Source organism: Symphalangus syndactylus, chromosome 5 (assembly GCF_028878055.3).
Source record: "Symphalangus syndactylus isolate Jambi chromosome 5, NHGRI_mSymSyn1-v2.1_pri, whole genome shotgun sequence".
Lineage (NCBI taxonomy): Eukaryota > Metazoa > Chordata > Mammalia > Primates > Hylobatidae > Symphalangus > Symphalangus syndactylus.
Genome location: NC_072427.2, coordinates 42,986,986 through 43,009,968, shown reverse-complemented (window position 1 = coordinate 43,009,968; position 22,983 = coordinate 42,986,986). Strand labels below are relative to the sequence as shown.

General features: G+C 39.4%; 1 protein-coding gene across 2 annotated transcripts in view; it reads left to right on the top strand.

Annotated features, from left to right (window-relative positions):
- Window positions 1–21,796, top strand: part of RAB8B (RAB8B, member RAS oncogene family) — a 76,886-nt gene extending 55,090 nt beyond the window's left edge. The window contains exons 3-8 of one of the 2 annotated variants that reach the window (XR_010120704.1): window positions 3,602–3,662; window positions 9,463–9,540; window positions 10,464–10,578; window positions 13,579–13,644; window positions 16,673–16,723; window positions 17,508–17,539. Coding sequence is in view for 1 of the 2 variants with exons in the window: in XM_055278231.2 (XP_055134206.1) it covers window positions 3,602–3,662; window positions 9,463–9,540; window positions 10,464–10,553; window positions 13,579–13,644; window positions 16,673–16,723; window positions 17,508–17,600 (439 nt within the window). In the remaining variant the exon portion in view is untranslated. Of the gene's footprint in view, window positions 1–3,601; window positions 3,663–9,462; window positions 9,541–10,463; window positions 10,579–13,578; window positions 13,645–16,672; window positions 16,724–17,507 lie in introns of both variants that reach the window. The other variant, XM_055278231.2, reaches the window with a different exon arrangement.
- Window positions 21,797–22,983: the final 1,187 nt, after the last annotated feature.

The window sequence follows — 22,983 nt, the reverse complement described above, 5'->3', positions numbered from 1 at the left end:
TTTTTTGTATTTTTAGTAGAAACGAGGTTTCTCCATGTTAGCCAGCTGGTCTTGGACTCCTGACCTCAGGTAATCTGCCCGCCTCGGCCTCCCAAAGTGCTGGGATTACAGGCGTGAGCCACTGCGCCCGGCCAATAAAATTTTTTAAATAAACTGTGTTGTATGTCTACATTTTGACTGTGACTCATCACATGAGCTCAGGTGTAGAATATTCCACTATGGCATCATGTCGGCACTCAAAAAGTTTTGGATTTGGGAGCCTTTTATATTTTGGATTTTCAGATTAGGGATACTCAACTGTAGTAGGTTGTCACCTCTACTTCTGACCAACTGGCTATAAATTGGGGTTCTGATGACCCCCCTCCTCTTATTCCTTTAATTTACTAGACAGCTCACAGAACTCAGGGAAACACTTTATTTATGTTTACTCATTTATTATAAAGGATATTGCAAAGAATACAGATGAACAGCCAGATGGAAGAGATGCACAGGGCAAGCCATGTGGGAAGGAGTGAGGAACTTCCACACTTCCTTCCTTGTGGGAGGGGTCATCTACTCTCCAAGCACATCCAGCACCTCCACGTGTCCCACTGTCCTGAAGCTCTCCAAACCCAGTCCTTTTGAGTTTTTATGGAAGCTTCCTTATATAGCTATGATTGATTACATCGTGGGCCATTGGTGATTAAGTCAACCTTTAGCCCCTCTCCCTTCTCCAGAGGGTTGAGTGGTAGGACTGAAAGTTCCAGCCCACTTATCACTTGGTTGGTTCTCCTGGCAACCAGCCTCCTATCCTGGGGCTGGACAGGAGCCCCAGCCACCAGTTATTTCATTAGCACACAAAAAGAACTTAAACACTTTGTTGGAGATTCCAAGAATTTTAGTATCTGTGTGCCAAGAATCAGGAGCAGAGACCAAATATGTTTCTTATTATATGTGTTTCTTAGTGTATCACACTATCACAGCTACTATAACAAAAATACCATAGACTGGGTGTCTTAAACAATAAACATTTATTTCTCACAGTTCTGGAGGCTGGGAAATCCAAGATCAGGGTGCCATCAGATCCAGTGTCTAGTGAAGGCTTGCTTCCTGGTTTGTAGAGAGCCATCTCACTTGTATCCTCACATGGCCCAGAGAGAGATCATCTCTATGGTGTCTCTTAGAAGAGCACTAATCCCTTTCACAACGGCTCCACCCTCATGACCTAATTACCTCCCAAAATCCCCCTATCTAAATACCATCACACTGAGGATTAGGCTTCAACATATAAATGTTGGAGGAACACAAACTATTAGTCCTTAGGATGTTTCCCAACTCTAATGTTGCAATATGCAAGGCAAAGATCTTATGATTACCCAACTCTGGTTCATAAACTCCTGAAGAATCTGTCCAACTACAGTGAATAAATATGGTTCCTCCAGATTGCTAGGGTGAATATTTTTGACTTGAACTCAGAAGTTCTTCTTAGATTTTTTTTTAACCTCCTAGAAGCTGGTTTAATTTCTTTCAGTTCAGTGCCTTGCATGGAGCCATATAGATTTGGAGCTTTTGAAAGGTTGTTGGTGATGTTTGCTGATCTAATGTGTATTGATGACAGCAGTAGACAAAACGTAGAATTCAGAGCAGCACTGACTAAGAACGAGGCAGGGCTAAAGAGTAAAGTTATACATATTAGCTTTTGCCTTAGGCTCTATTTCTTTTTTGAATCTCAGAACTGGGATAGAAGAAGAATATCCCGCAGCCCTTCTTTTATAGAGAAGGAAACAGGGACTGAGAGTGGTTAGGTCCACTTGAGGGCATGTATGATGAAGCTGGGACAACTACTCAACTGCCCTGGAACATAGTGATTGGCTTCCTAGTGGTTTCCAGTGTACTTCACTGGCAAATGTTATGAAGGTTACTATAGGCTGCCCTTTCCATCCACTGGTATTGAACAAGATGCCAAATATTTTACAGATTTAAAAAATTACATCTTTTCTCATGATCCCCTCCTTGGGTTTCTCAGAGAAATATGGTTAGTCTGCTAAAAAGTGCTTGCCTTCCATTTCCCCATGATTTGTTAGCTGTGCATCAAGCAAGTGCCCCATGCATCTAATGCTGATCAAAGAAAATGACAGGATAAGATGGCTTTTTTGTAAGGCCTGGCCCAGAGCTGAACAGCTGAGACCTGAGATGCTTGTCTCCTTCAAGAGTATGAGCTGGGCTGGTGCAGTGGCTCACACCTGTAATCCCAGCACGTTGGGAGGCCGAGGCGGGTAGATCACAAGGTCAGGAGTTTGAGACCAGCCTGGTTAATATGGTGAAACCCCGTCTCTACTAAAAACACAAAAATTAGCCGGGCGTGGTGACGGGTTTCTGTAGTCCCAGCTACTTGGGAGGCTGAGGCAGGAGAATCGCTTGAACCCAGGAGGCAGAGGTTGCAGTGAGCCAAGATTGTGCCGCTGCACCCCAGCCTGGGTGACAGAGCGAGACTCCATCTCAAAAACAAATAAATAAATAAAGAATATGAGCTGTTTAGTGGCAGAGCTGGGGCCATAGTTCCTCTGAGCCTGTTTCCTCATATGCAGAACTTGGATGCTGGTAACACCCCCAGCCAGTAGCCCACCCTAATGGGCTGTGGTAGACCTCACGTGAGTGCAGTGTGAAAGTATTTTGTAAGGTGTATGTCTATGTTAAGGTGCTTATTGCTTTTTAACTTATGATATTCCCATGGGCCTTCATCTTTTATTAGGATTTGGTATATACTAGATTTCTAGTATATTTCCACAAATGCCTCTTTCTCTCCTGCAATTAAATTGTCTTAGTAGCACAGGGAATGAATTAGTTCTGGCTGGAAGTGGAAAATTTGAGAATATTGATTTTCTCAAGTATCAAGGAAATTTAACTTCCTTTATAGGATTGCTTCTATAAATGAAATCAGAAACTCTTGTATTTTTCAGAATGCATTTTAATGGTATGCCATCGGCTAAAAAGCAAAAATATATGAAAGTTTGTATAGTTTTGACATGTTGTTTATGTTTAAAAGTCTTTGAAAACATTGTCAAGATTTATGTGTTGAACTCCAGGTCCCCATGAAATCATGGGCTCCATAGCTGAACAAGTTCTTGAGGAGATCTATTTTATTGTGCTCTGCTGAGCAGAATGCACACAGTAATAAGTCCAGCTCGATTGCTTGCTTTATACAGAAATCAGACATTCAGGCAAGAAAGCAAAAGTGCTTTAATTATTAAGCACTTACAAAAAGGATTATAACTATCTCGGGGAGTCCAAGAATTTAGAACTATTCTCTATTCCCTCCCACGTGTGTTTGACTAATATAACACACCAGTTCCTAGCAGGATTTTTCTGTGTATTTTTCTGTTGCTGCTTTTATCAAGGTCTGAGTTTTTCACCCAGGTCGTTGTGAGCTCTTGACAGGCTCCTGTGGCCCCACCACCTCCAGCTTGCAGATGTGCAAAGGGCTCCCTTTGTGTCTCATTCTCCTTTCCCCTGTGACCACTGCACCCTGAGCAGACTAGAATTACATCTCCTACAGCAGGGTTTCTCCTCAGTGATGCTGGTGATGACTTTAAAAACCACTCTCCTTTGTTTCATATTTTAGGGACACAGCGGGTCAGGAAAGATTCCGAACAATCACGACAGCGTACTACAGAGGAGCCATGGTGAGTGTGTTGTAGGGTTCTGTAACTCTTCAGGTAGAAGTAAAGCATGAATGTTTGTTTGCCAAGATTATAGGATTCAAGCTGGAGTCTAGTATGGAGAAAAATAAATTTTCTGATGGGGAAACAAGACATTTAAAAGGTTTTTTGGTTGTGTTTAGCAACTGTATACTTTGCCAGTGGTCTTCATCGTAATAATCAAGTGATTAACTTATAGATGTTCTAGAACTCCTCCACACATTCTGATGTGATTGTATATTTTCATTATTTTTCCTTTTATTAATACCTTCTGGCAGTCGTAACAAACCACAAGTCCTGTGACTAAGTATTCCTTTCTTATACTCTCTTGTCATTCAGCCCTGCCACCATTATCTCTTACCTCACCACCTCCACAACATCCACTGCTGTGGCTCATCTCCCTGTCATCCCCCTGACCACCATTCTGCCAGCTGGCTGGAAAGAATCTGGTGAATCTTGACTACCAAGTTCTTTGCTGAATCCAGGCATTTTCCTTGCTGTCACAACTTCATCATTTGTTACGTTCTATCCTAAGATGCTTCATCTATTCAGTACACTTTCATTGCTTTTTGGCTCTGGGCAGTGTGATGCTGGGAGTACAGTGGTGAGTAAGTGGTGAGTAAGGCAGCTTGGAAGCTGCCTTACTTCCATGAGCTGTGCTTAACCATGCCTAGAATGCCAGGCCCAGACCACGGCTTTGTCTCTGGTGTTTAGGCCTAAGCCAAGCACAAGTTGGAGTCTTGAATTATGATGAAATCCAGTATGCTCAGAGAGTCTTTGAAGGTTGAACAACTGAGGTCATGAACCCCAACCTGGTAGATTGTAGGGTACCAGCTGTCATCATTCCCAACTCATTGCTTAAAAGATTCTTGTATTCCTGGAAGTGGTGCTAGGATGACAGAGCTGAAGGGGTGATAGCTGTCCCCACACCTCCAGGAAGATGTGGTCTGAACCCACAGATCCCCTCACTGACATGCTGCCCTTCCTCCTCCACCACCACTTGCTCTCCAGTGTTGGAGAGTAGCATCATAACTCATCCCCACAAAAAGATTAGGGATTCCTTTTTAAGGCTGAAGTGTACCACTAACCATTTTATGTGTATTTGTTCCCCACACTCCACCCTGTAATACTTTTAAGATTGTGAAGGGTCATCATTTTAATAAAAATAGCTGCCAGCCACTTTCTATTTTGCTTAGACTGGAATCAAAGGGAAGGGGCTTATTATATGTGCCAGGAAGACATTTGTTTGTTGTTTGTTTGTTTCCCCCAGGAAGGAATTTTAGGGATAAAAAGAACATCATAACAGGGATGATTTGGAATAGTTTACAGGTAATTCTGATTAGAGGCATCTTAGACACACATGCCTTTCTGTTAAGCAGTTTTTTGCATGCTAGGAATGATGTGCTGACACCATTTGCATGCTCATTTTCACTGGATGGTGGGCAGGGGCACTTAGAATATGAGAGTAAATGTTTCACTTGGATGTCTGGCTCTAGTTCATTGTATGAAGAAAGAGGGCATGGAAATGTATTAAATAATACATTTAGATTTGAGGATTGTCTTAATTTATTTACTGCCTAGTCTTTCCTCATATTACTTCAGATAATTAGAAATTGTTGCTATTCTAAATAGTATTACCTTCCACATTTTGAAGGTAGAGATTTCTGTCTTTGTTCTGCTGTATACAATGCCAGTGTCTGACACATAGTAGAGGCTCAATAAATGCTTGCTGGCGGGGCGCAGTGGCTCACGCTTGTAATCCTAGCACTTTGGGAGGCCGAGGCGGGCAGATCACGAGGTCAGGAGATCAAGACCACAGTGAAACGCCGTCTCTACTAAAAAAAAAAAATACAAAAAATTAGCCGGGCGTGGTGGCGGGCGCCTGTAGTCCCAGCTACTCGGAGAGGTGAGGCAGGAGAATGGCGTGAACCCGGGAGGCGGAGCTTGCAGTGAGCCGAGATCGCGCCACTGCACTCCAGCCTGGGCGACAGAGTGAGACTCTGTCTCAAAAAAAAAAAAAATGCTTGCTGAAGGGATGAATCGGGGAAATTTTAGACCTAGACACCATCTTGGATAAATCTTCAGGAAATCCTGCTGTGCCTGACTCTTGGATCTCTCAAGTCATCTATTCCAGTGGGTTGCCGGGCCCACCATTTTCAGCAAGTGGTGGTTATGGCAGGTTTAGTTTGGTTGATTCAGGTATGTGGCATGTTGACAAGCACTACACTGGAGTCTGTCACCATGGCATTTCAAACACATCAGCAGCATTCATAGGCATAGCAGTGATCCTGATGGACATTTAGGCTTCGGGGAAAAACAGGACCATATCATTACATTATTAATGTTTCTCATAGACCAACACCATCTTCTGAATTCTTAGGAAGCTATTCTTCTTGTAGATATATACTAGATACATAAAGTTTTAACTGATACACTTGAATTTGTATTTCTAACCGATTCATAGTATCGATTAGCTTAAAAACATAAGAAGTAGGTGAATGATTTCTGCTATTGAAACTGAAGATATAAATTAATAATAGCTGCCATTTATTGAGTCCAAGCTATGTCCCAGGCTCTAGGTGAAGTAGTTTACAGATATCTCAGTAGATCCTCAAAACGATCAAGCGTGGAAGATGTATTGTCCTCATTCTGTAAATGAGGACATGGAGACTGAGAGGAATAAAACAATGTCTCCAGGATCCCCCAGTTAATATATGGTGGAGCCTTAAGTTAGAAGCCTCAGACTCTAGCTTGTGTTCTTAACACCACACCATGTTCACACTTTCTGTGCTAACCAGTGAAATGAAACTTCATGATGACATGGCATGTAAATGATCTGGGTTGTTCATACAGTCCAAAGGATGGTAGAGCTAGGGTAGTTATTTGGGTGATTTTAATATTGTAGGCAGCCAAACACATTGCATCAGGAATTATGCAGAATCCACTTTGAATTGTTTTTATTGTGTTTTAAAATATATATAATAGAACATTTACCATTTTAACCATTTTAAAATGTATAGTTCTTTACTTTGACTTTTTTTTTTTTCTTTTGAGATGGAGTTTCACTCTTGTTTCCCAGGCTGGAGTACAATGGCACAATCTCGGCTCACTGCAACCTCCACCTCCTGGGTTCAAGCGATTCTCCTGCCTCAGCCTCCCGAGTAGCTGGGATTACAGGCATGCATCACTATGCTCAGCTAATTTTGTATTTTTAATAGAGATGGGGTTTCCCCATGTTGGCCAGGCTGGTCTCAAACTCCTGACCTCAGGTGATCCACCTGCCTCGGCCTCCCAAAGTGCTGGGATTACAGGCGTGAGCCACCATTCCCGGGCTGACCTTTATAAAATAAAATTATTTACATTGAGACAATTGTAAAATTGCCTTTACAGCGTGTAGCCAAAGTGAAGCATTTGTATTTGAGGCTGGAAGAAGGGAGGATAGAGGAGTTGTTTGTCATTTAAACAATAATGTATGTTTTTCTGGTTGCAAAGGATACATATACTATAGGAAACTTTGAAAATCCCAAGAAATCATCTAAAATCCCACTACTCGGAGAGATATATTCTGTTAACGTTTTGTTTCATGTATTCTTTGTCTATGTGTATATGTGTGTTTTATATGATTTATATTTATTTATATTTTATATTTACTTACAAAGTTGGAAGCCAGACCTGGAAGGACTTCCCCTACCATACTAAGGAACTTTAATTTAATTCTGAGTATAAAGGAGAGGTGCTAAAGGATTTTGATCAATGAAGTGATAGCTCTAGTGCCCTTATGGAAAGTGGATTAGAGGAGGCTAAGAATGAAAGCAGGGAAGCTGGATGTGGTGGCTCATGCTCGTAATCTCAGCAGCTTGGGAGGTGGAGGTGGGAGGACTGCTTGAGTTCAGGAGTTTGAGGCCAGTCTGGGCAACATAGCGAGACCTCGTCTCTAAAAAAAAGAAAGAAAGAAAAAAAAGAATGAAATTAATCAGGGAGATCAATTAAAGATGATGGGAATCCAGGTAAAGACTAATTTGTGAGAATCAATAAGGCCGTGTGTGTGGTAGGTAAGATTCTGGAATATTTAGGACATTGAGTCTCCAGGACTTAGTGACTGATTGGCTATAGAGAAGAAGATAACTCCCACATGTGTGCTTGGGCTGGCTGACTGGGTTGTATTACTTTCACCAAAATGGTAATACAAGGACAAATAGAAGATTCAGAGGAGACAAGACAATTTCATGTTTTACTTTGTTGAATTTGCCGTGATCACAGGGGATATCTATTGGCCAATGTCCAGACAGTGGTCTCCCGAGTACCCCAGCGTAGCCCTTCGGCCTCATCTTGTGCCCTCCGCCCATTAGATCTGTGCAGCCTTGCCAAGCTGACTTTCATTCACTCAATCCAGTGGTCTCTGGTTCAACATCAGCAAGAGATTTACAATGTTTCTGCTATTTGCCAGGTACCTGGGCTTCCCCTCTTCACCCCAGCTCCTAGCCCTTTGCCTAGTTTAAGTCTACTAAGTTCCCAGGCTTTGGCTTTAATGTCATTTCCTCAGGGAAGCCTCCCCTGCCCACTCCAGCCCCTCAATCAGATTCAGTTACACCCCTAGCATATGAGTTCCCCATGCATCTTCATAGCAATTGTCAAAATTACAATTAGTTGTATAGATAATGGTTTATTGTCTGTTGTCTTTGTTAGCCATCTACAAGAGGAAGAGACCTTTTCTATCTTGTTCACTGCTAGTAGGATCTAGTATAGTATCAGGCACACAGTAGGTGCTCACTAAATATTTGTATAGTAGATGGACAGGTGAGTAGTTCTAGCACTTAGTACAGAAGTGTGGTCTGGGGATATAGATTTTGCAGTAGCATACAGGTGTTAGTTTAAACATTTGGAAGGTAAACCTTTTAGAAATACCAGACATGGGCTGGGCGCAGTGGCTCACGCCTGTAATCCCAGCACTTTAGGAGGCCAAGGTGGGCGGATCACGAGGTCAGGAGATTGAAACTATCCTGGCTAATATGGTGAAACCCTGTCTGTACTAAAAATACAAAAAATTAGCTGGGTGTGGTGGCAGGCGCCTGTAGTCCCAGCTACTCGGGAGGCTGAGGCAGGAGAACGGCGTGAACCCGGGAAGTGGAGCTTGCAGTGAGTGGAGATCGTGCCACTGCACTCCAGCCTGGGTGACAGAGCGAGACTCCGTCTCAAAAAAAGAAATACCAGACATGGAGTCTTTAAAAATATGGCGAGAATGGCTTTCATTAAACCAGTATAACAAATGCATTGGATTTTAAGTGTCTGTGATGTACTTAGATAGTGACAACTATTTTTTGATCAACCTATATAAAAAATAATTTTAAAGCAGTGTGGTCTCAATCTTAGTAGAAGAGTAGAAAGCAAGATAGTTTCTACTTGGAATAAACAAGTGCACAGTGGAAGTGATTAACTCTTACTCTCAATGTTATCGCTGTTTTGACTTAACACTCAGCCCCAGTTGGGGCTGATTGTTATCATGTGAGGTCAGGTAGAAAGAGTGTATCACCTTTACCACAATCACTAATTCATTAAAGGTTAACAGTGAAAATGTTAAAAGGGTTTTTATTTACATGGTGAGACCAGTGGAATAAGTATTTATTGATTTTTATTTCTCTGTACTTTTCAAATTTATTATGAACCCTTTTTTAAAGGGAAAAAATGGACAAACAAAAGGTTTCTGGAGGGTAGGAGTACATTGACATTATGTACTATAACTTTAAATATATAAAGTACTAAATAAAGGTATTTTTCCCCCTTATAGGGCATTATGCTGGTCTATGACATCACAAATGAAAAATCCTTTGACAATATTAAAAATTGGATCAGAAACATTGAAGAGGTATGTGTGGAAAGAGAATGGTGACATTGGAGAAGAGTCCTGCTGGGTGCTTGTAAAAGGCTCCTCTGTCTCTGCAAGGCAGCTGAGCTGCTTAGAAGCAGGGCATGGGCAGGTTGGGCCCTCTCTCTCTGAAGAGCTCCATAAATCTCTGGTGCTGCCAGTCTGACTACTGGGGGTTAGGGGGACAGAGAAGTAACGTCACAAGATTTTAAGCTTGGGCCAGATATGGGAAATAATTTAATCCTAAATCACATTTTACACATGAATAACTGAGAACAGAAAGAAGTGATTTGCCTGTGCTCATACAGCCTTTAAAAAGAAGAGCCAGGATTAAAACATCTGGTTCCCAGCTTCTATCCCACCATGCTGTTTGGCTAGCAACAATTATCTCTTTACCCTGGCAACTTTTTGCCCTTCTGACATTTTCCCCATCTTAGATATTTGAAGATTGTTTTAATTCCAGGATAATTGGTATTAAGATTTTTTAATGTCTTTGTCACTTAAGAAAGAAATCTGACTCTGAAATAATTTTGTACACGTTTCTATTAACTTAGATGAATTTCTTTTTTAAATAGTACAGAATCCAGAATGCCTTCTCCACTGGTTCACTCAGTACCAAGTTTTTGTCCTTCTTTGACCCAAATCTTTGGAAATTTTGTCATTAGATCACTGTAAGCTTTATTTGTTGTTTGTTCCACCTTCTTTCCAAACCTCGGGAAGAAGGTTTGCACAGGCCCTGTGAGGGCTCTTGTACTGTAGCTTTGCCCCTCTTCCCATCTTTAAACTTTTCTCTGAATTAGGCCTTGTGTGAGTAAAAGATTACTTGTCTTACTAAATTCATGTGTTTCTGACAGGTTGGATTTGTCTATTAAGTATGGGTTTTTCTCAGGCTGTTTTTATAGCATGCTATTTTCTCCCTGCAGCATGCTTCTTCCGATGTTGAAAGAATGATCCTGGGTAACAAATGTGATATGAATGACAAAAGACAAGTGTCAAAAGAAAGAGGGGAGAAGGTAAATGTGAATGGAATGGATAAAGGTTGGAATCTACTCATATTAAGCATTTCTTTTCTTCATATTATTTAATTATTGATTTAAGTTTTTTTTAAATCTGTGTTTTAATCCTTTTAAATTGGATATCAACAACAAAGAGATGTAATCCATACTTGAATGGTGTGAATTAGTATTCGCGATCCAGCTCCCTATACTGTGTGGTCATGACTCATTCCTAAAGAATTTGCTAACGTTTTCTGGGAGATACAAATTGGTCCTTTCTCAGATTCCTGCAGCTTAGAGTTCAGACTGTTTCTTCCAGATCTGTGTGAAAATGCCCAGTTTTGAAGTTAAAGTAATTCATTCTTTTTGAAAAAAAAGTTATAGGATAGGTGAAGTTTCAACAGGAATCATTTTCCAATTCATTTTTTTCCCTAAGAATATTTTACTACACATTAGCTTTAGGTTTTATGGATAAATTCCTTGTAACTGATCAAGCTATGGATGTCATTTATACGTTGTTTATGGGCATTTCTCTCTTTTGTGTCCTGTAAAGCAAAGGAATATTTTGTGCACATATTTACTTCTGTGACAGATTCTAAATTGACTTAGAAGCTTCACTTTTTAAGTCTTGGAATTTTGCTTTAGCCTTTAAAAAAATTTATATATGCAAAATGCATTTTCTTTTTTTTTTTTTTTTTTTTTTTTGAGACAGAGTCTTGCTCTGTCTCCCAGGCTGGAGTGCAGTGGCGTAATTTCAGTTTACTGCAACCTCTGCCTCCTGGGTTCAAGCAATTCTCGTGCCTCAGCCTCCCAGAAGCTGGGATTATAGGCATGTGCCACCACACCCAGCTAATTTTTGTATTTTTAGTAGAGATGGGGTTTTGCCATGCTGGCCAGGCCGGTCTTGAACTCCCGGCCTCAAGCAATCCACCTGCCTCGGCCTCCCAAAGTGCTGGGATTACAGGTGTGAGGCACCATGCCCCGCCACATTTTGTTTTTCAATCTGACTGTGAACTTTTGCTGCAAACTTTTTTCCCCTAAAAACATTTACTTAATTTTAGCATTGTAAATGAACTAGGAACTTTTTGAGGAATATATAAGAGTTCACAATTTGTCTCAATCAATAGAAATCAAAGCATGAATACTTTAGTATTTAAGTTTTTGTTCAATTCTGGACTCATTTATTAAAATTAATTAAGGCCTGGCGCGGTGGCTCATACCTGTCATCCCAGCACTTTGGGAGGCCGAGGTGGGCGGATCACGAGGTCAGGAGTTTGAGACCAGCCTGACCAACATGGTGAAACGCTGTCTCTACTCAAAATACAAAAATTAGCCGGGCATGGTGGCGTGCGTGTGTCTGTAGTCCCAGCTACTCAGGAGGCTGAGGCAGGAGAATCACTTGAACCCAGGAGGCAGAGGTTGCAGTGAGCTGAGATAATGCCACTGCACTCCTCCAGCCTGGGCAACAGAGCGAGACTCTGTCTCAAAAAAAAAAAAAAAGTAATGAAAAGTCAGTATAGTTTGTTTTTTTTAATTTGAGACGGAGTTTCACTCGTCACCCAGGCTGGAGTGCAATTGCGCGATTTCAGCTCACTACAACCTCTGGCTCCCTGGTTCAAGCGATTCTCCTGTCTCAGCCTCCCAAGTAGCTGGGATTATAGACATCCGCCACCACACCAGGCTAATTTTTGTATTTTTAGTAGAGACGGGGTTTCGCCATGTTGGCCAAGCTGGTCTCTTAACTCCTGACCTCAGGTGATCCGCCTGCCTCGACCTCCCAAAGTGCTGGGATTACAGGCGTGAGCCACCACACCCGGCCTAAAAGTCAGTACAGTAACTTGGAGAATTATACTTTGGGAGCAGATAAAAGGAGTGAATGAATCCTAAGATAATGGTAGTTTTACCAGTGGAGGGTCTTGACTACAAGTCAGCCAGATTCTTGGCATTTTGAGCAAAGAATTGGACAAAATGCACACACACACACAAAACAATGAAAGGGTGAAGCCAAAAAAAGCACAAATTTATTGAAATGAAAGTACACTCCACAGAGTGGGAGTGGGCTCGAGCAAGCAGCTCGAGCACTGGTTACAGAATTTTCTGGGGTTTAAATACCCTCTAGAAATTTCCCATGGGTTACTTGGTTTACACTCTGTAAATGAAGTAGTGGCCCATGACCAGTCTGATTGGTTGCAGAAGGTGACCAATCAGAGGATGAAATGAAGTTACAAAGTTATACCCTGCACAGACATCTGATTGGTTGTGGGAGGGGACCAATCGGAGGTACTTGCCATTTTTAATCTGTGAGTCAGAAAAGGGGAGGAGGTTGCAAAGGGAGTAACCCCTGTACTTTTGTTACTTGGGTGTGGAAGGCTGGGGTTTTTCTTTTGATTTAGTTCTAGGAAGTCAGTGTGAATTGGCCTTAGGTTCCCTGCCTCCAGACCCTATTCTTCTACCTCAGGAGAGTGGGTATTTATCCCATCTTAGAGAACTAAAAGTACAAAAACAGAAAAAAAGAGAAGTACTTAAATTATTATTATTATTTTATTTATTTATTTATTTTGAGACAGAGTCTCGCTCTGTCACCTGGGCTGGAGTACAGTGGTGCGATCTTGGCTTACTCCAACCTCCGCCTCCTGAGTTCAAGTAATTCTCGTGCCTCAGCCTCCCGGGTAGCTGAGACTACAGGCGGGTGCCACCACGCCCAGCTAATTTTTTGTATGTTTAGTAGAGACGGGGTTTCATTGTGTTAGCGAGGAGGCTCTCGATCTCCCGACCTCGTGATCCATCTGCCTTGGCCTCCCAAAGTGCGTAAGCCACCATGCCTGGCCTTAAATTATGTTTTAAATGGAAGTTGTGCCATCCTTCTTACGATGATTAAGTTAAATTATTAAATTCCGAAGACAGTAGAAGAAAACAAAGAAATTTGAGAGGAGTTCTGAAATAGATACCCTACCTTTGAGACTTTGAAAAACCTAAGAAATATAAATGCATTATATGTTCAAGTATCTTTTGCTAAATTTAAATATTTCTGTTTACTTTTCAGCTAGCAATTGACTATGGGATTAAATTCTTGGAAACAAGTGCAAAATCCAGTGCAAATGTAGAAGAGGTAAGAAGGAAACGTTTGGTGACTTGTTACGGAGCAGCACCAGTGCTTAGGGGCCTGTGTTCAAACAGCTCTCAAAGCTTTGGTATTTTCTGACATAATGAATGCCTTTTGTTGACCCAACTCCACTTTGTACACTTTTGTGCTTCTGATTTTTTTTTTTTTTTTTTGAGATGGAGTCTCACTCTGTCGCCAGGCTGGAATGCAGTGGCATGATCTCGGCTCACTGCAACCTCTGCCTCCCAGGTTCAAGCGATTCTCCTGCCTCAGCCTCCCGAGTAGCTGGTACTACAGGTGTGCATCACCACGCCCAGCTAATTTTTGTATTTTTAGTAGAAACGGGGTTTCACCATGTTGGCCAGGATGGTCTGGATCTCTTGACCTCGTGATCCACTCGATTGGCCTCCCAAAGTGCTGGGATTACAGGCCTGAGCCACCGCACCCAGCTGTTTCTGATTTTTATGTAGACGCTGGTTGTTGAATTTCTAGCATCTAGCCTCCACCTGGGTTATATTAGATTGCTCAGTTAAGATTCACAGAATAGAATATGGAAGTTCAGTTTTGCCCTTTTTTTGGGTAGCTGGAAATCCTGGACTAGAAGACCAACCAGTGTCCTGTGCTCATTCATGTCACCCTGTATGCCTGCAGCAGAAGAGTTAAATAACTTTCAAGGCTGTACTCTCTCAAGGGAGAATTAAGCTGTTAGTTTATTGGACACATTCCTTTAGTGTACACATTTGAGGTAGATTAAGCACAATAAATTGTAGCAGTGGCATTTAATGGAAATAAGAAAGTGTGTTTATCAGGGAGTTGCTTTAATAAATTTTCATTAAGTTAGCTGTTAAGGAAAACCAAACCATCTAAAGTCTTATGAGAATAGGTTTTCTTCAATACCTAACGTAGATGACCAGTTGATGGTTGCAGAAAACCACCATGGCATGTGTATACCTATGTAACAAACCTGCACGTTCTATACATGTATCCCAGAACTTAAAGTGTAAAAAAAAAAAAAAAAAATAGGTTTTCTTCACCAAGAGAACTGTTGATATTTTCTTTTTTAAAAAACATTTTTTCAACTGATCATAAAAATAATACATGTAATTTACATGTGATATGTGTTAATACATGTAATTCTTTTAATAATACTGATAGTTTCATAAACATTTAATTTCCTAGGTTATTCATTGTTCGTCATAACATGATGGTTAAAAGTCGAGACCTACATGACTTTATTAGCCAGTGGACACTGATCAGAACTTTTTCTTTGTTTTAAATAACGTAACAGTTATTTGTTTAGGTTGGCTGATGGGTGTTAGGAAACAGGAAGCCTCTACTGATTTATTTACACAAGCTTAGATAAGCAGAAAAATGCTTCCCTCTGCTTGATACAAAAGGATTTCCCGCCATCAGAAATAATCCAAGTTAAAAATGGACAAAAGATCTGAATAGACATTTCTCAAAAGAAGACAAATAAATGGCCAACACGTATATGAAAAAATTCCCGACATCAGTAGTGATCAGGGCAATGCATATCAAAAGTACAGTGAGCTGTCATCTCACCCCAATTAAAATGGCTTTTATCAAAGAGATAGGCAATAACAAATGCTGGAAAGGATGTAGAGAAAGGGGAACCCTCATATACTGTGGGTAGGAATGTAAATTAGTACAGCCACTATGGAGAACAATAAAAAAACTAAAAATAGAACTACCATATGATCCAGCAGTCTCACTACTGGGTATTTACCCAAAAGAAAGGGAAATCAGTATATCCACCTCAGTGTCCATCAGTGGATGAATGGATAAAGAAAATGTGGTATGTATACACAATGGAATACTATTCAGCTATAAAAAGAATGAAATCCCATAATTTGCAACAGTATGGATATAACTCCCTGAACTGGGAGTTGCCTGAGCTGCTTATTCTAGCCAGGCATACAGATGGTAACAACTTTGCCAGAGCTTTAAATCAGTGTGGTTAAGCTCATAGGTGACGAGTTTGACAGTGAGACACTGACAATGAGTAATAATAGTAGTCATATTGTTTTTATTTGATTGGATTGGAAATAATCCTTTTCTGAACAGTTTTTGGGAATCAGGAGTATTGGGAACAAAGAGGCTGATTTAACAATAGGTTTAGCATGGTGACAAATGAAGAATCTTTAACAGTTCTTGGCTTCATAGAAAAAGTGATGATGGGTTTAAAAAATATTTGGTTTGTATCAAGAGACATTATGGATAAATTATCACGAAGATTAATCAGATTTGCCCTGCTTCTATTTGAACTGACTTCCACGGTGGGGAATTTAGCCAAGAGCTCCAGGAACTGGTGGGATTTTGGAGTAAGACACGGAAGATTATGCATATTCAGCTATAAGAGTGAGAGCAATTTGAAAGAAAAGGTCAGAAATAAAAAGTAGAGATTTTTGTGAAGACAGATTTTAGAGCTATAGGGTAATACATAATTATTTATTCACTCACTAAACCAGATATTCAGCATTTCCTAGATCAGCACTGTGCCCTGCTCTAGGGAAGTGCGGTAGCTTAGACAGAGCTTCTGTCCTGTTCTTGGTGTACTGAAGAAGTCACTCGTGACTCAACAAGGGTGTTATTGTGATATTATATCACATGAAGAAAATATTTGATGAATGAATGATAGTTTGATAACATTGGAAAATGTTTATGATACAATCTCAAAAGAGTAAACACTCACATGCATACTATGATTACAGTTATTACTTTCTTAATGTGAAACTTTAAAGTGGTATATTTATATTGAAATAATGAAAAATTCTATATTTCTATTTTAAAATAAGTCAGGCATGGTGGCTTACACCTGTAGTCCCAGCTACTCAGGAGACAGGTGGGAGGATTGCCTGAGCCCAGGAGTTCCAATTCAGCCAGGGCAACATAGCAAGACCCCATCTCTGAGGCGGGGGGAATATATATATGTGTGTGTGTGTGTGTGTGTGTGTGTATATATATATATATATAGTGAATATATAATAATGAAAATGTTTTGTTTTACCTATAGGCATTTTTTACACTTGCACGAGATATAATGACAAAACTCAACAGAAAAATGGTTTGTATCACTTATAATTTTTATTTCCATTATGCTGTCTGTTTGCCATTTGATGAAAAGGATAGGTCTAATTATAAGATACTCAAATTAAACTCATTTTTTTCCTGACTCAGATACTCATTTGGTTCAACTCTGATTCTTAGTTCTGTTTGTTTAGGATTCTTATTTCTGAACTGCCGCTGTTTCAGTTCTTTCATCTGGCTCTTTAAGTGATCTTTAATTGAATTTTGATCAGAATAATGAAAATAATAATGGCACAAATTAGATTTTTGCCATAAAATTATCCAGTTTTCATGTGACAGGTATTTATATCTACATAACTATGATTTTGAAGTTGCTAAAGTTTGCTTAAATTTGAAATCATTAAGACAACCTTGAAAGTTTGTTTTATCCTGAGTCCTGGGTATAGTTGCATACCTTATACTACTAACTCTTCTTACCTCTAACAGAATTGTCTATGCCAGTATCTTAACATTGTTTCCATCATTACCTTTGAAACTTTACACTCCATTGGAACTAGAAATAGAAGCTTCTTATCGAATACATTATTGATATAAAAGCTGCTATCGTAAGGGCATTTTCCTCTTTTCAATTTACCATTTCCAAAGAAAAAGACAACATTGGTGCTTAACTAGTTCCCGTTCTAATAAAATACTCTAGTGAATACACATTTCACTAGAATACACATTTCACATGGTGTGGTTAGTTATTTTTATTTTTTAGGTGACTGAGGTCAAACTATGAAACTTTTATTTCCTTGGTAACTTCATCTTCTATTTTTTAGAATGACAGCAATTCAGCAGGAGCAGGTGGACCAGTGAAAATAACAGAAAACCGATCAAAGAAGACCAGTTTCTTTCGTTGCTCGCTACTTTGATGAACTCTTTCTGAGAGACTGCAGCACACCTAGAGGGCCCTTTCCTGCTTCTCTGAAAGCACAGGTCACCCAGCCTCAGAATCACACCTCCCGGCTGCTGCTGAGAGCACCACTGAACTTAGACCTCTCAACACAGAATGCCAAGTGGATTCCAGCCTCATGGCCTAGCAAAAGAACAGGCTCCTTTTTTCAAACATGGAAGCAATGAAGTGGAGACACATGCAGGACCTAACTTGTTTTTTCCTTGTTTTATTACCTGTTGCAGAAGCTGTTATCTTTCTTTTTTACTTTGCACATCAGTGTTAGCCTTTCCCTATTTCAGCACAATCTTAGACTCATATTTGCACACTTTTGTGTCATGAAGTTCTAGACAAATTTGTACATGTGGCAATGTTAAAAGAGCATTTACAGCAGAGGTTAATATACTAAAATTAAAGGGTATTTGGTCTGGTTCATATGGTCAAATATTACTGCCTTGGTGGCATTTATTTAAGGGCTTTTTCTTAATTAAGAATCATTAAAGTCATTTAAAAATTTACTGAAATGCCCATCTTGTCATCAAAGGCCACAATTTCTTTATTTCTTCAGATTAAGAGCTTTGCCTCATCCCTGACCTGTTTGCCAGAGTTTGGGTAGCTGAATGAATCACTTTTTAAAATGATTACCTCTGCCTAATCTATAGAAACTGCTTTTGGAAATCACCATAATCTCATTTTTCCCTGGGGTTTGTATTTGCTATTCTTTCCCATGTTTGACTTAACTGTAATCACTCAGTTACCTAAAACTAATAACATATTTGAACATTATTATCTGTTTCTATTTGTGAACTTCTTGAGCTGAAATTTTACGTGGGCTGAGAGATATACCATTTAGGGTTTTAGTGCAGCATCTAACTGTGATTCTGTCAATAAGGATATGTAATACATTTTTTCTTAGGTTCACTCCTTAGCTGGCTGGTTTAGTTGTGATACCAAATTCCTACCATAATCCCTGTCTACAAAAGTTAGGTTTAGATTTTAGTTTGTGGAAACCTTCCCTATATAGAGACAGATTAACTTGTTGATATAAATTTAAAAGAGCTAGTTCTTGGTAATGGTGAAAATAATGATTTTTGGTTGGTTTTATTTGGGAGATATTTTTAGAAATAAAAGTACTTAGACCTAGTGCAGCCTCTAGGACAAGTCTTGCCTTTTCATTAGAGAAAACAGGACCAAGGTTTCAGTTTTCAAACAGCTGTTGTTGAATGTGTGGAACCCAGTTCCGTCTGTTTTGGTTCATTGTTACAGAACTTAGTCCAGTCATTTGGGCTAAAGCCAACCAAAAGCTTAGTTGCCTTTCTCAACAAACACTGGTACTGGTATACTTTTGTAGATGAAACCATCACAAGGTATTTAGTGTTAACTTATGTGCCAAATTCAGATCACTATGTCATTGCTGTTGCTCTAGCCTTCAGTGTCATAACACAGAGGGGGAATGAGGGAAATGAATTCTGTTAATAGTTATTCTCCCTGGTATGCCTGTTTTACTTCACAAAGGCTACTATCATGCTGGATAGTTAAGAACAGGAGATGGCAGTGGAAAGGGATTGCTTGTTACCACAGAGAATTCTCTTCAAATTAAGATATGTCATTAGAATGCTTGGACCAGTCAATCTTTTGTACTTATTTGAAAATATAGGAACAATTTAGCAGCTGCAAATATGCCCAAGCTATTTTTAATAGATATACTAAACTTATTGTTGACAAATTTCAGCCTCCTTAATTTTTTTTTTTGGTGATTACCTATAGGCTTAAAAGTCATTCATTGCTGTTCTAGTATAATTAGTAGTTCCATGATTGAAAGTTTATTGTAATTCTACTATCTTCAAATTAGATACATTTTCAAAAGGAAAAGATGATTTTTTAGAAACATCTTATATTCACTATTTCCTGAAAAAAATCCAAGCAGTTAAGCTTTCTGGATGGTAACAAAGTACCTTCTAAAAGATAAGTGCTATGACACCATGTATGAATGTAATTCTCTTAGTAATTTACCTCTGACTATTTGGTGTCTTAACGCTTTGGTTTATATAATCTCAGGGGTTGTCTGTAAACCAAAACTGACATATTCTGTGGTTAGCTTTTATTACTTTTTTTTTTAACAGAATGCTTTGCTCTGGTTATATTTCTTCTTTCTTTTTTTGTCTTATATGGATTAATAACTAGTCTCCGTGAACTTCACCTGAAAGAGCCTGTGAAAGTTAGATGAGTCCAAAAGTGCTCTTTGAAGTAGCAGCAAATTGGGAGTATATGCTCTGTTATACAGAAATAAATTGTCCTTGCTATTTTCTTACATTTAGCTTTGCTAGATTGTATATACATTGAGCTAAGACCTTAGGAAATTCACTTTCTGCATGATAAAATGACCCAATAAATGTTCCACTTTGCTTAATAATGTACATACAGTGCATTATTTTTTCTATTTGTAGATGAATTTAATGACAGATAATTGTCTGTTCCCTGCTGAAACTGAAGAAATCTAGTTTTTTTGTGAACATTTTTGTGGTCTTATGGATAAGGTACATGAAGATTTTTGCAGCAGTATTAGTTGTTCAGTGGCTGCACTTTATTATCAGTGTGTTAATTTTTGACAATGATTGGACTAGACCTTTTCAAATAGAGTCTGAGGGTATCAGACAGTGAAAATGTGCTGTAACTAAGTAGCATGTAAATCAGTTGATTGTAAAACGTTTCGCTGGGAACTTATTTTAGCTATATTTTACTTCAGACAGATTATGATACAATAATCTACCTGTGCATCAGTTAGTAGGTGCTGCAGGGTTTCTTACTATTTACAGAAACATTTTGTGCAGTCTTTGTTATACTAATTTTCAGAAGACTATACTCTTTACTTTGAAGGTCTATTTTTTAATTATACCTCATTTAGCTAACTTAGTATTCTAATACCTGGTAGAAAAACAGTGAGCCAGCCTTTAAGCATCTAACAAAATTTAGACGCTTTGTTTTGTTTTGAACTGAAGACATCACTGGGAAAGGTAGGAAATATTAGTTTAGAATAGAGCATACATGTCATATCCAGTAGCATAAAAAAGGTATTATCTCCCTGTCTCCATTAATAAATTTAGCTGTGCAATATAGGTGCGTTTTTGCAGAAGTTTCTAAGTAAGAGATTGTAACTCCATTTTACAGGTTCTGAATGCTCAGAGTCTATATTAAGGCTTATAAAGTTTTTCCTGTGATCAGTAAGTGATACATTTAAGCAGACATTCTTTTCAAGTTCATGACTTAGATTCCTTTACAAATTTAGTTCTCAATCTTTAAAGATGAGCTTCTAAGCTTAAAATTTAAAAACCACATTTCATTATGTTGGTTTACTTATTGTAAATTTTAATCACTCATTTCTGCAATCAGGTTTCTTAGAATTTTTTTTTTTTTTTAAACAGAAGAGACATTCCTTTTTCCTTGTTACATCCAAGAGGGGGGCACAGGGGTAGGTGGAAAGGAATGTCTAAAAATGAAATCCCTTGATATAGAGGGACCTAGACGGACAGGATATGCTAAAAGAATTTCAAATTCTAGCACAATTTTAGAGTAGAATAAGTCATTTTTTAGACTAATAAGATTAATGGCTGTCATGTTCACTCTGAAAAAAATCTAAATGACTGAAATGTACAGAAATAAAAATTAGCAGACAATTATTCTAGGGATATTTTCAGATTTTATTTCATTTCTTGAAATGCGTGTGCCATATGCAATTGCATTTCTTGTGCCAAGAAACTAATAGAACTTATTTCCCTTTCTTACCTTTTTTTAAAATGTGAATTTAGTTATTATAGTTCAATGTTATGGCCTTACAGATGGGTTTTATTTTGTTTGCAGCTGACACCGCAGTTCCTTTCATGCAAAATACCATAAACTGTTTGATGAAAATCATGCCCCAATGGAAACTCTCTAGTTTTTCCATATAATTATCCTACTGTACATGTTTAAACATATTTTATTTTTGCTCCAATGGCTTAATGTGAAAAGCTCCTGCAGATAAGTGGACCTGTCATGTGGTTAATCTTGTTTAAGCCAATTCGTTAACTGTGTACTGATACTGATGCTATGTTTTTTTTAAATGGATTTTATTCCAGGTGAACTTTTTTTTTATAATAATGTTCGTCTAAAATAAAAACTACACAATGAAAATGAAAATGCTAATGGCTCTCTGAAATGGACTGCATATTTTAAAAATGTTTCTGCAAATTTGGGCCAGACGCAGTGGCTCACGCCTGTGGTCCCAGCACTTTGGGAGGCTGGGGTGGGTGGATCACTTGAGGTCGGGAATTCAAAACCAGCCCGGCCAGCATGGTGAGACACCCATCTCTACTACAAAATTACAAAATACAAAAATTAGCCCAGCATGGCAGGGCATGCCTGTGGTCCCGGCTGCTCAGGAGGCTGAGGTGGGAGAATCGCTTGGACTTGGGAGGTGGAGGTTGCCGTGAGCTGGGATCGGGCCACTGCACTCCAGCCTGCACAATGGAGGGAGACCCTGTTTCACAAAAATAAATAAATAAAATAAATTAAAAATGTTTCTGCAAATTTGATAGGTATATGATTCAAACCATGGCAGACTTAAGATATTTTAGCAAACTTTATAGCTGACCCAGAGTTGTTCAAAGATCTAGAAAAATAGCCAGCTCCCCTGTTCATCATACTTAGCTCAGCATACATTGAGGTTATTCTGTTGTAGAACCTGTAGCTTTATATTGATCACCCTTCCTTTCTTAGTTCTTGCAAGTTTAGTTTCTGTTGTTTTGTTTTCACTTGAAAATAATTTCTTTTGTGGATTTTTTTTTTTTTTTTTTTTTTTAGACGGAGCCCCATTCTGTTGCCCAGGCTGCAGTGTTGTGGCGTGATCTCAACTCACTGCAACCTCTGCCTCCTAGGTTCAAGCGATTCTCTTGCCTCAGCCTCCCAAGTAGCTGGGATTACAGGCACACACCACCATGCCTGGCTAATTTTGTATTTTTAGTAGAGACGGGGTTTTGCCATGTTGGCTAGGCTGGTCTTGAACTCCTGGCCTCAGGTGATCTGCCCACCTCGGCCTCCCAAAGTGCTGGGATTACAGGTGTGAGCCACCATGCCCGGCCTTGTGGTGTTTTCTGAGACAAGGTCTACTCTGTCACCCAGGCTGGAGTGCAGTGGTGTGATCATGGCTCACTGTGGCCTCTACTTTCCGGGTTCAAGCGATCCTCCCACCTCAGCCTCCTGAGTAGGTAGGACTACAGGCACTACCCAACCCAGCCAATTTTTTTTTTTTTTTTTTTTGGTAGAGACAGGGTTTCACTATGTTGCCCAGGCTGATCTCCAACTCCTGGGCTCAAGTGATCCTCTCA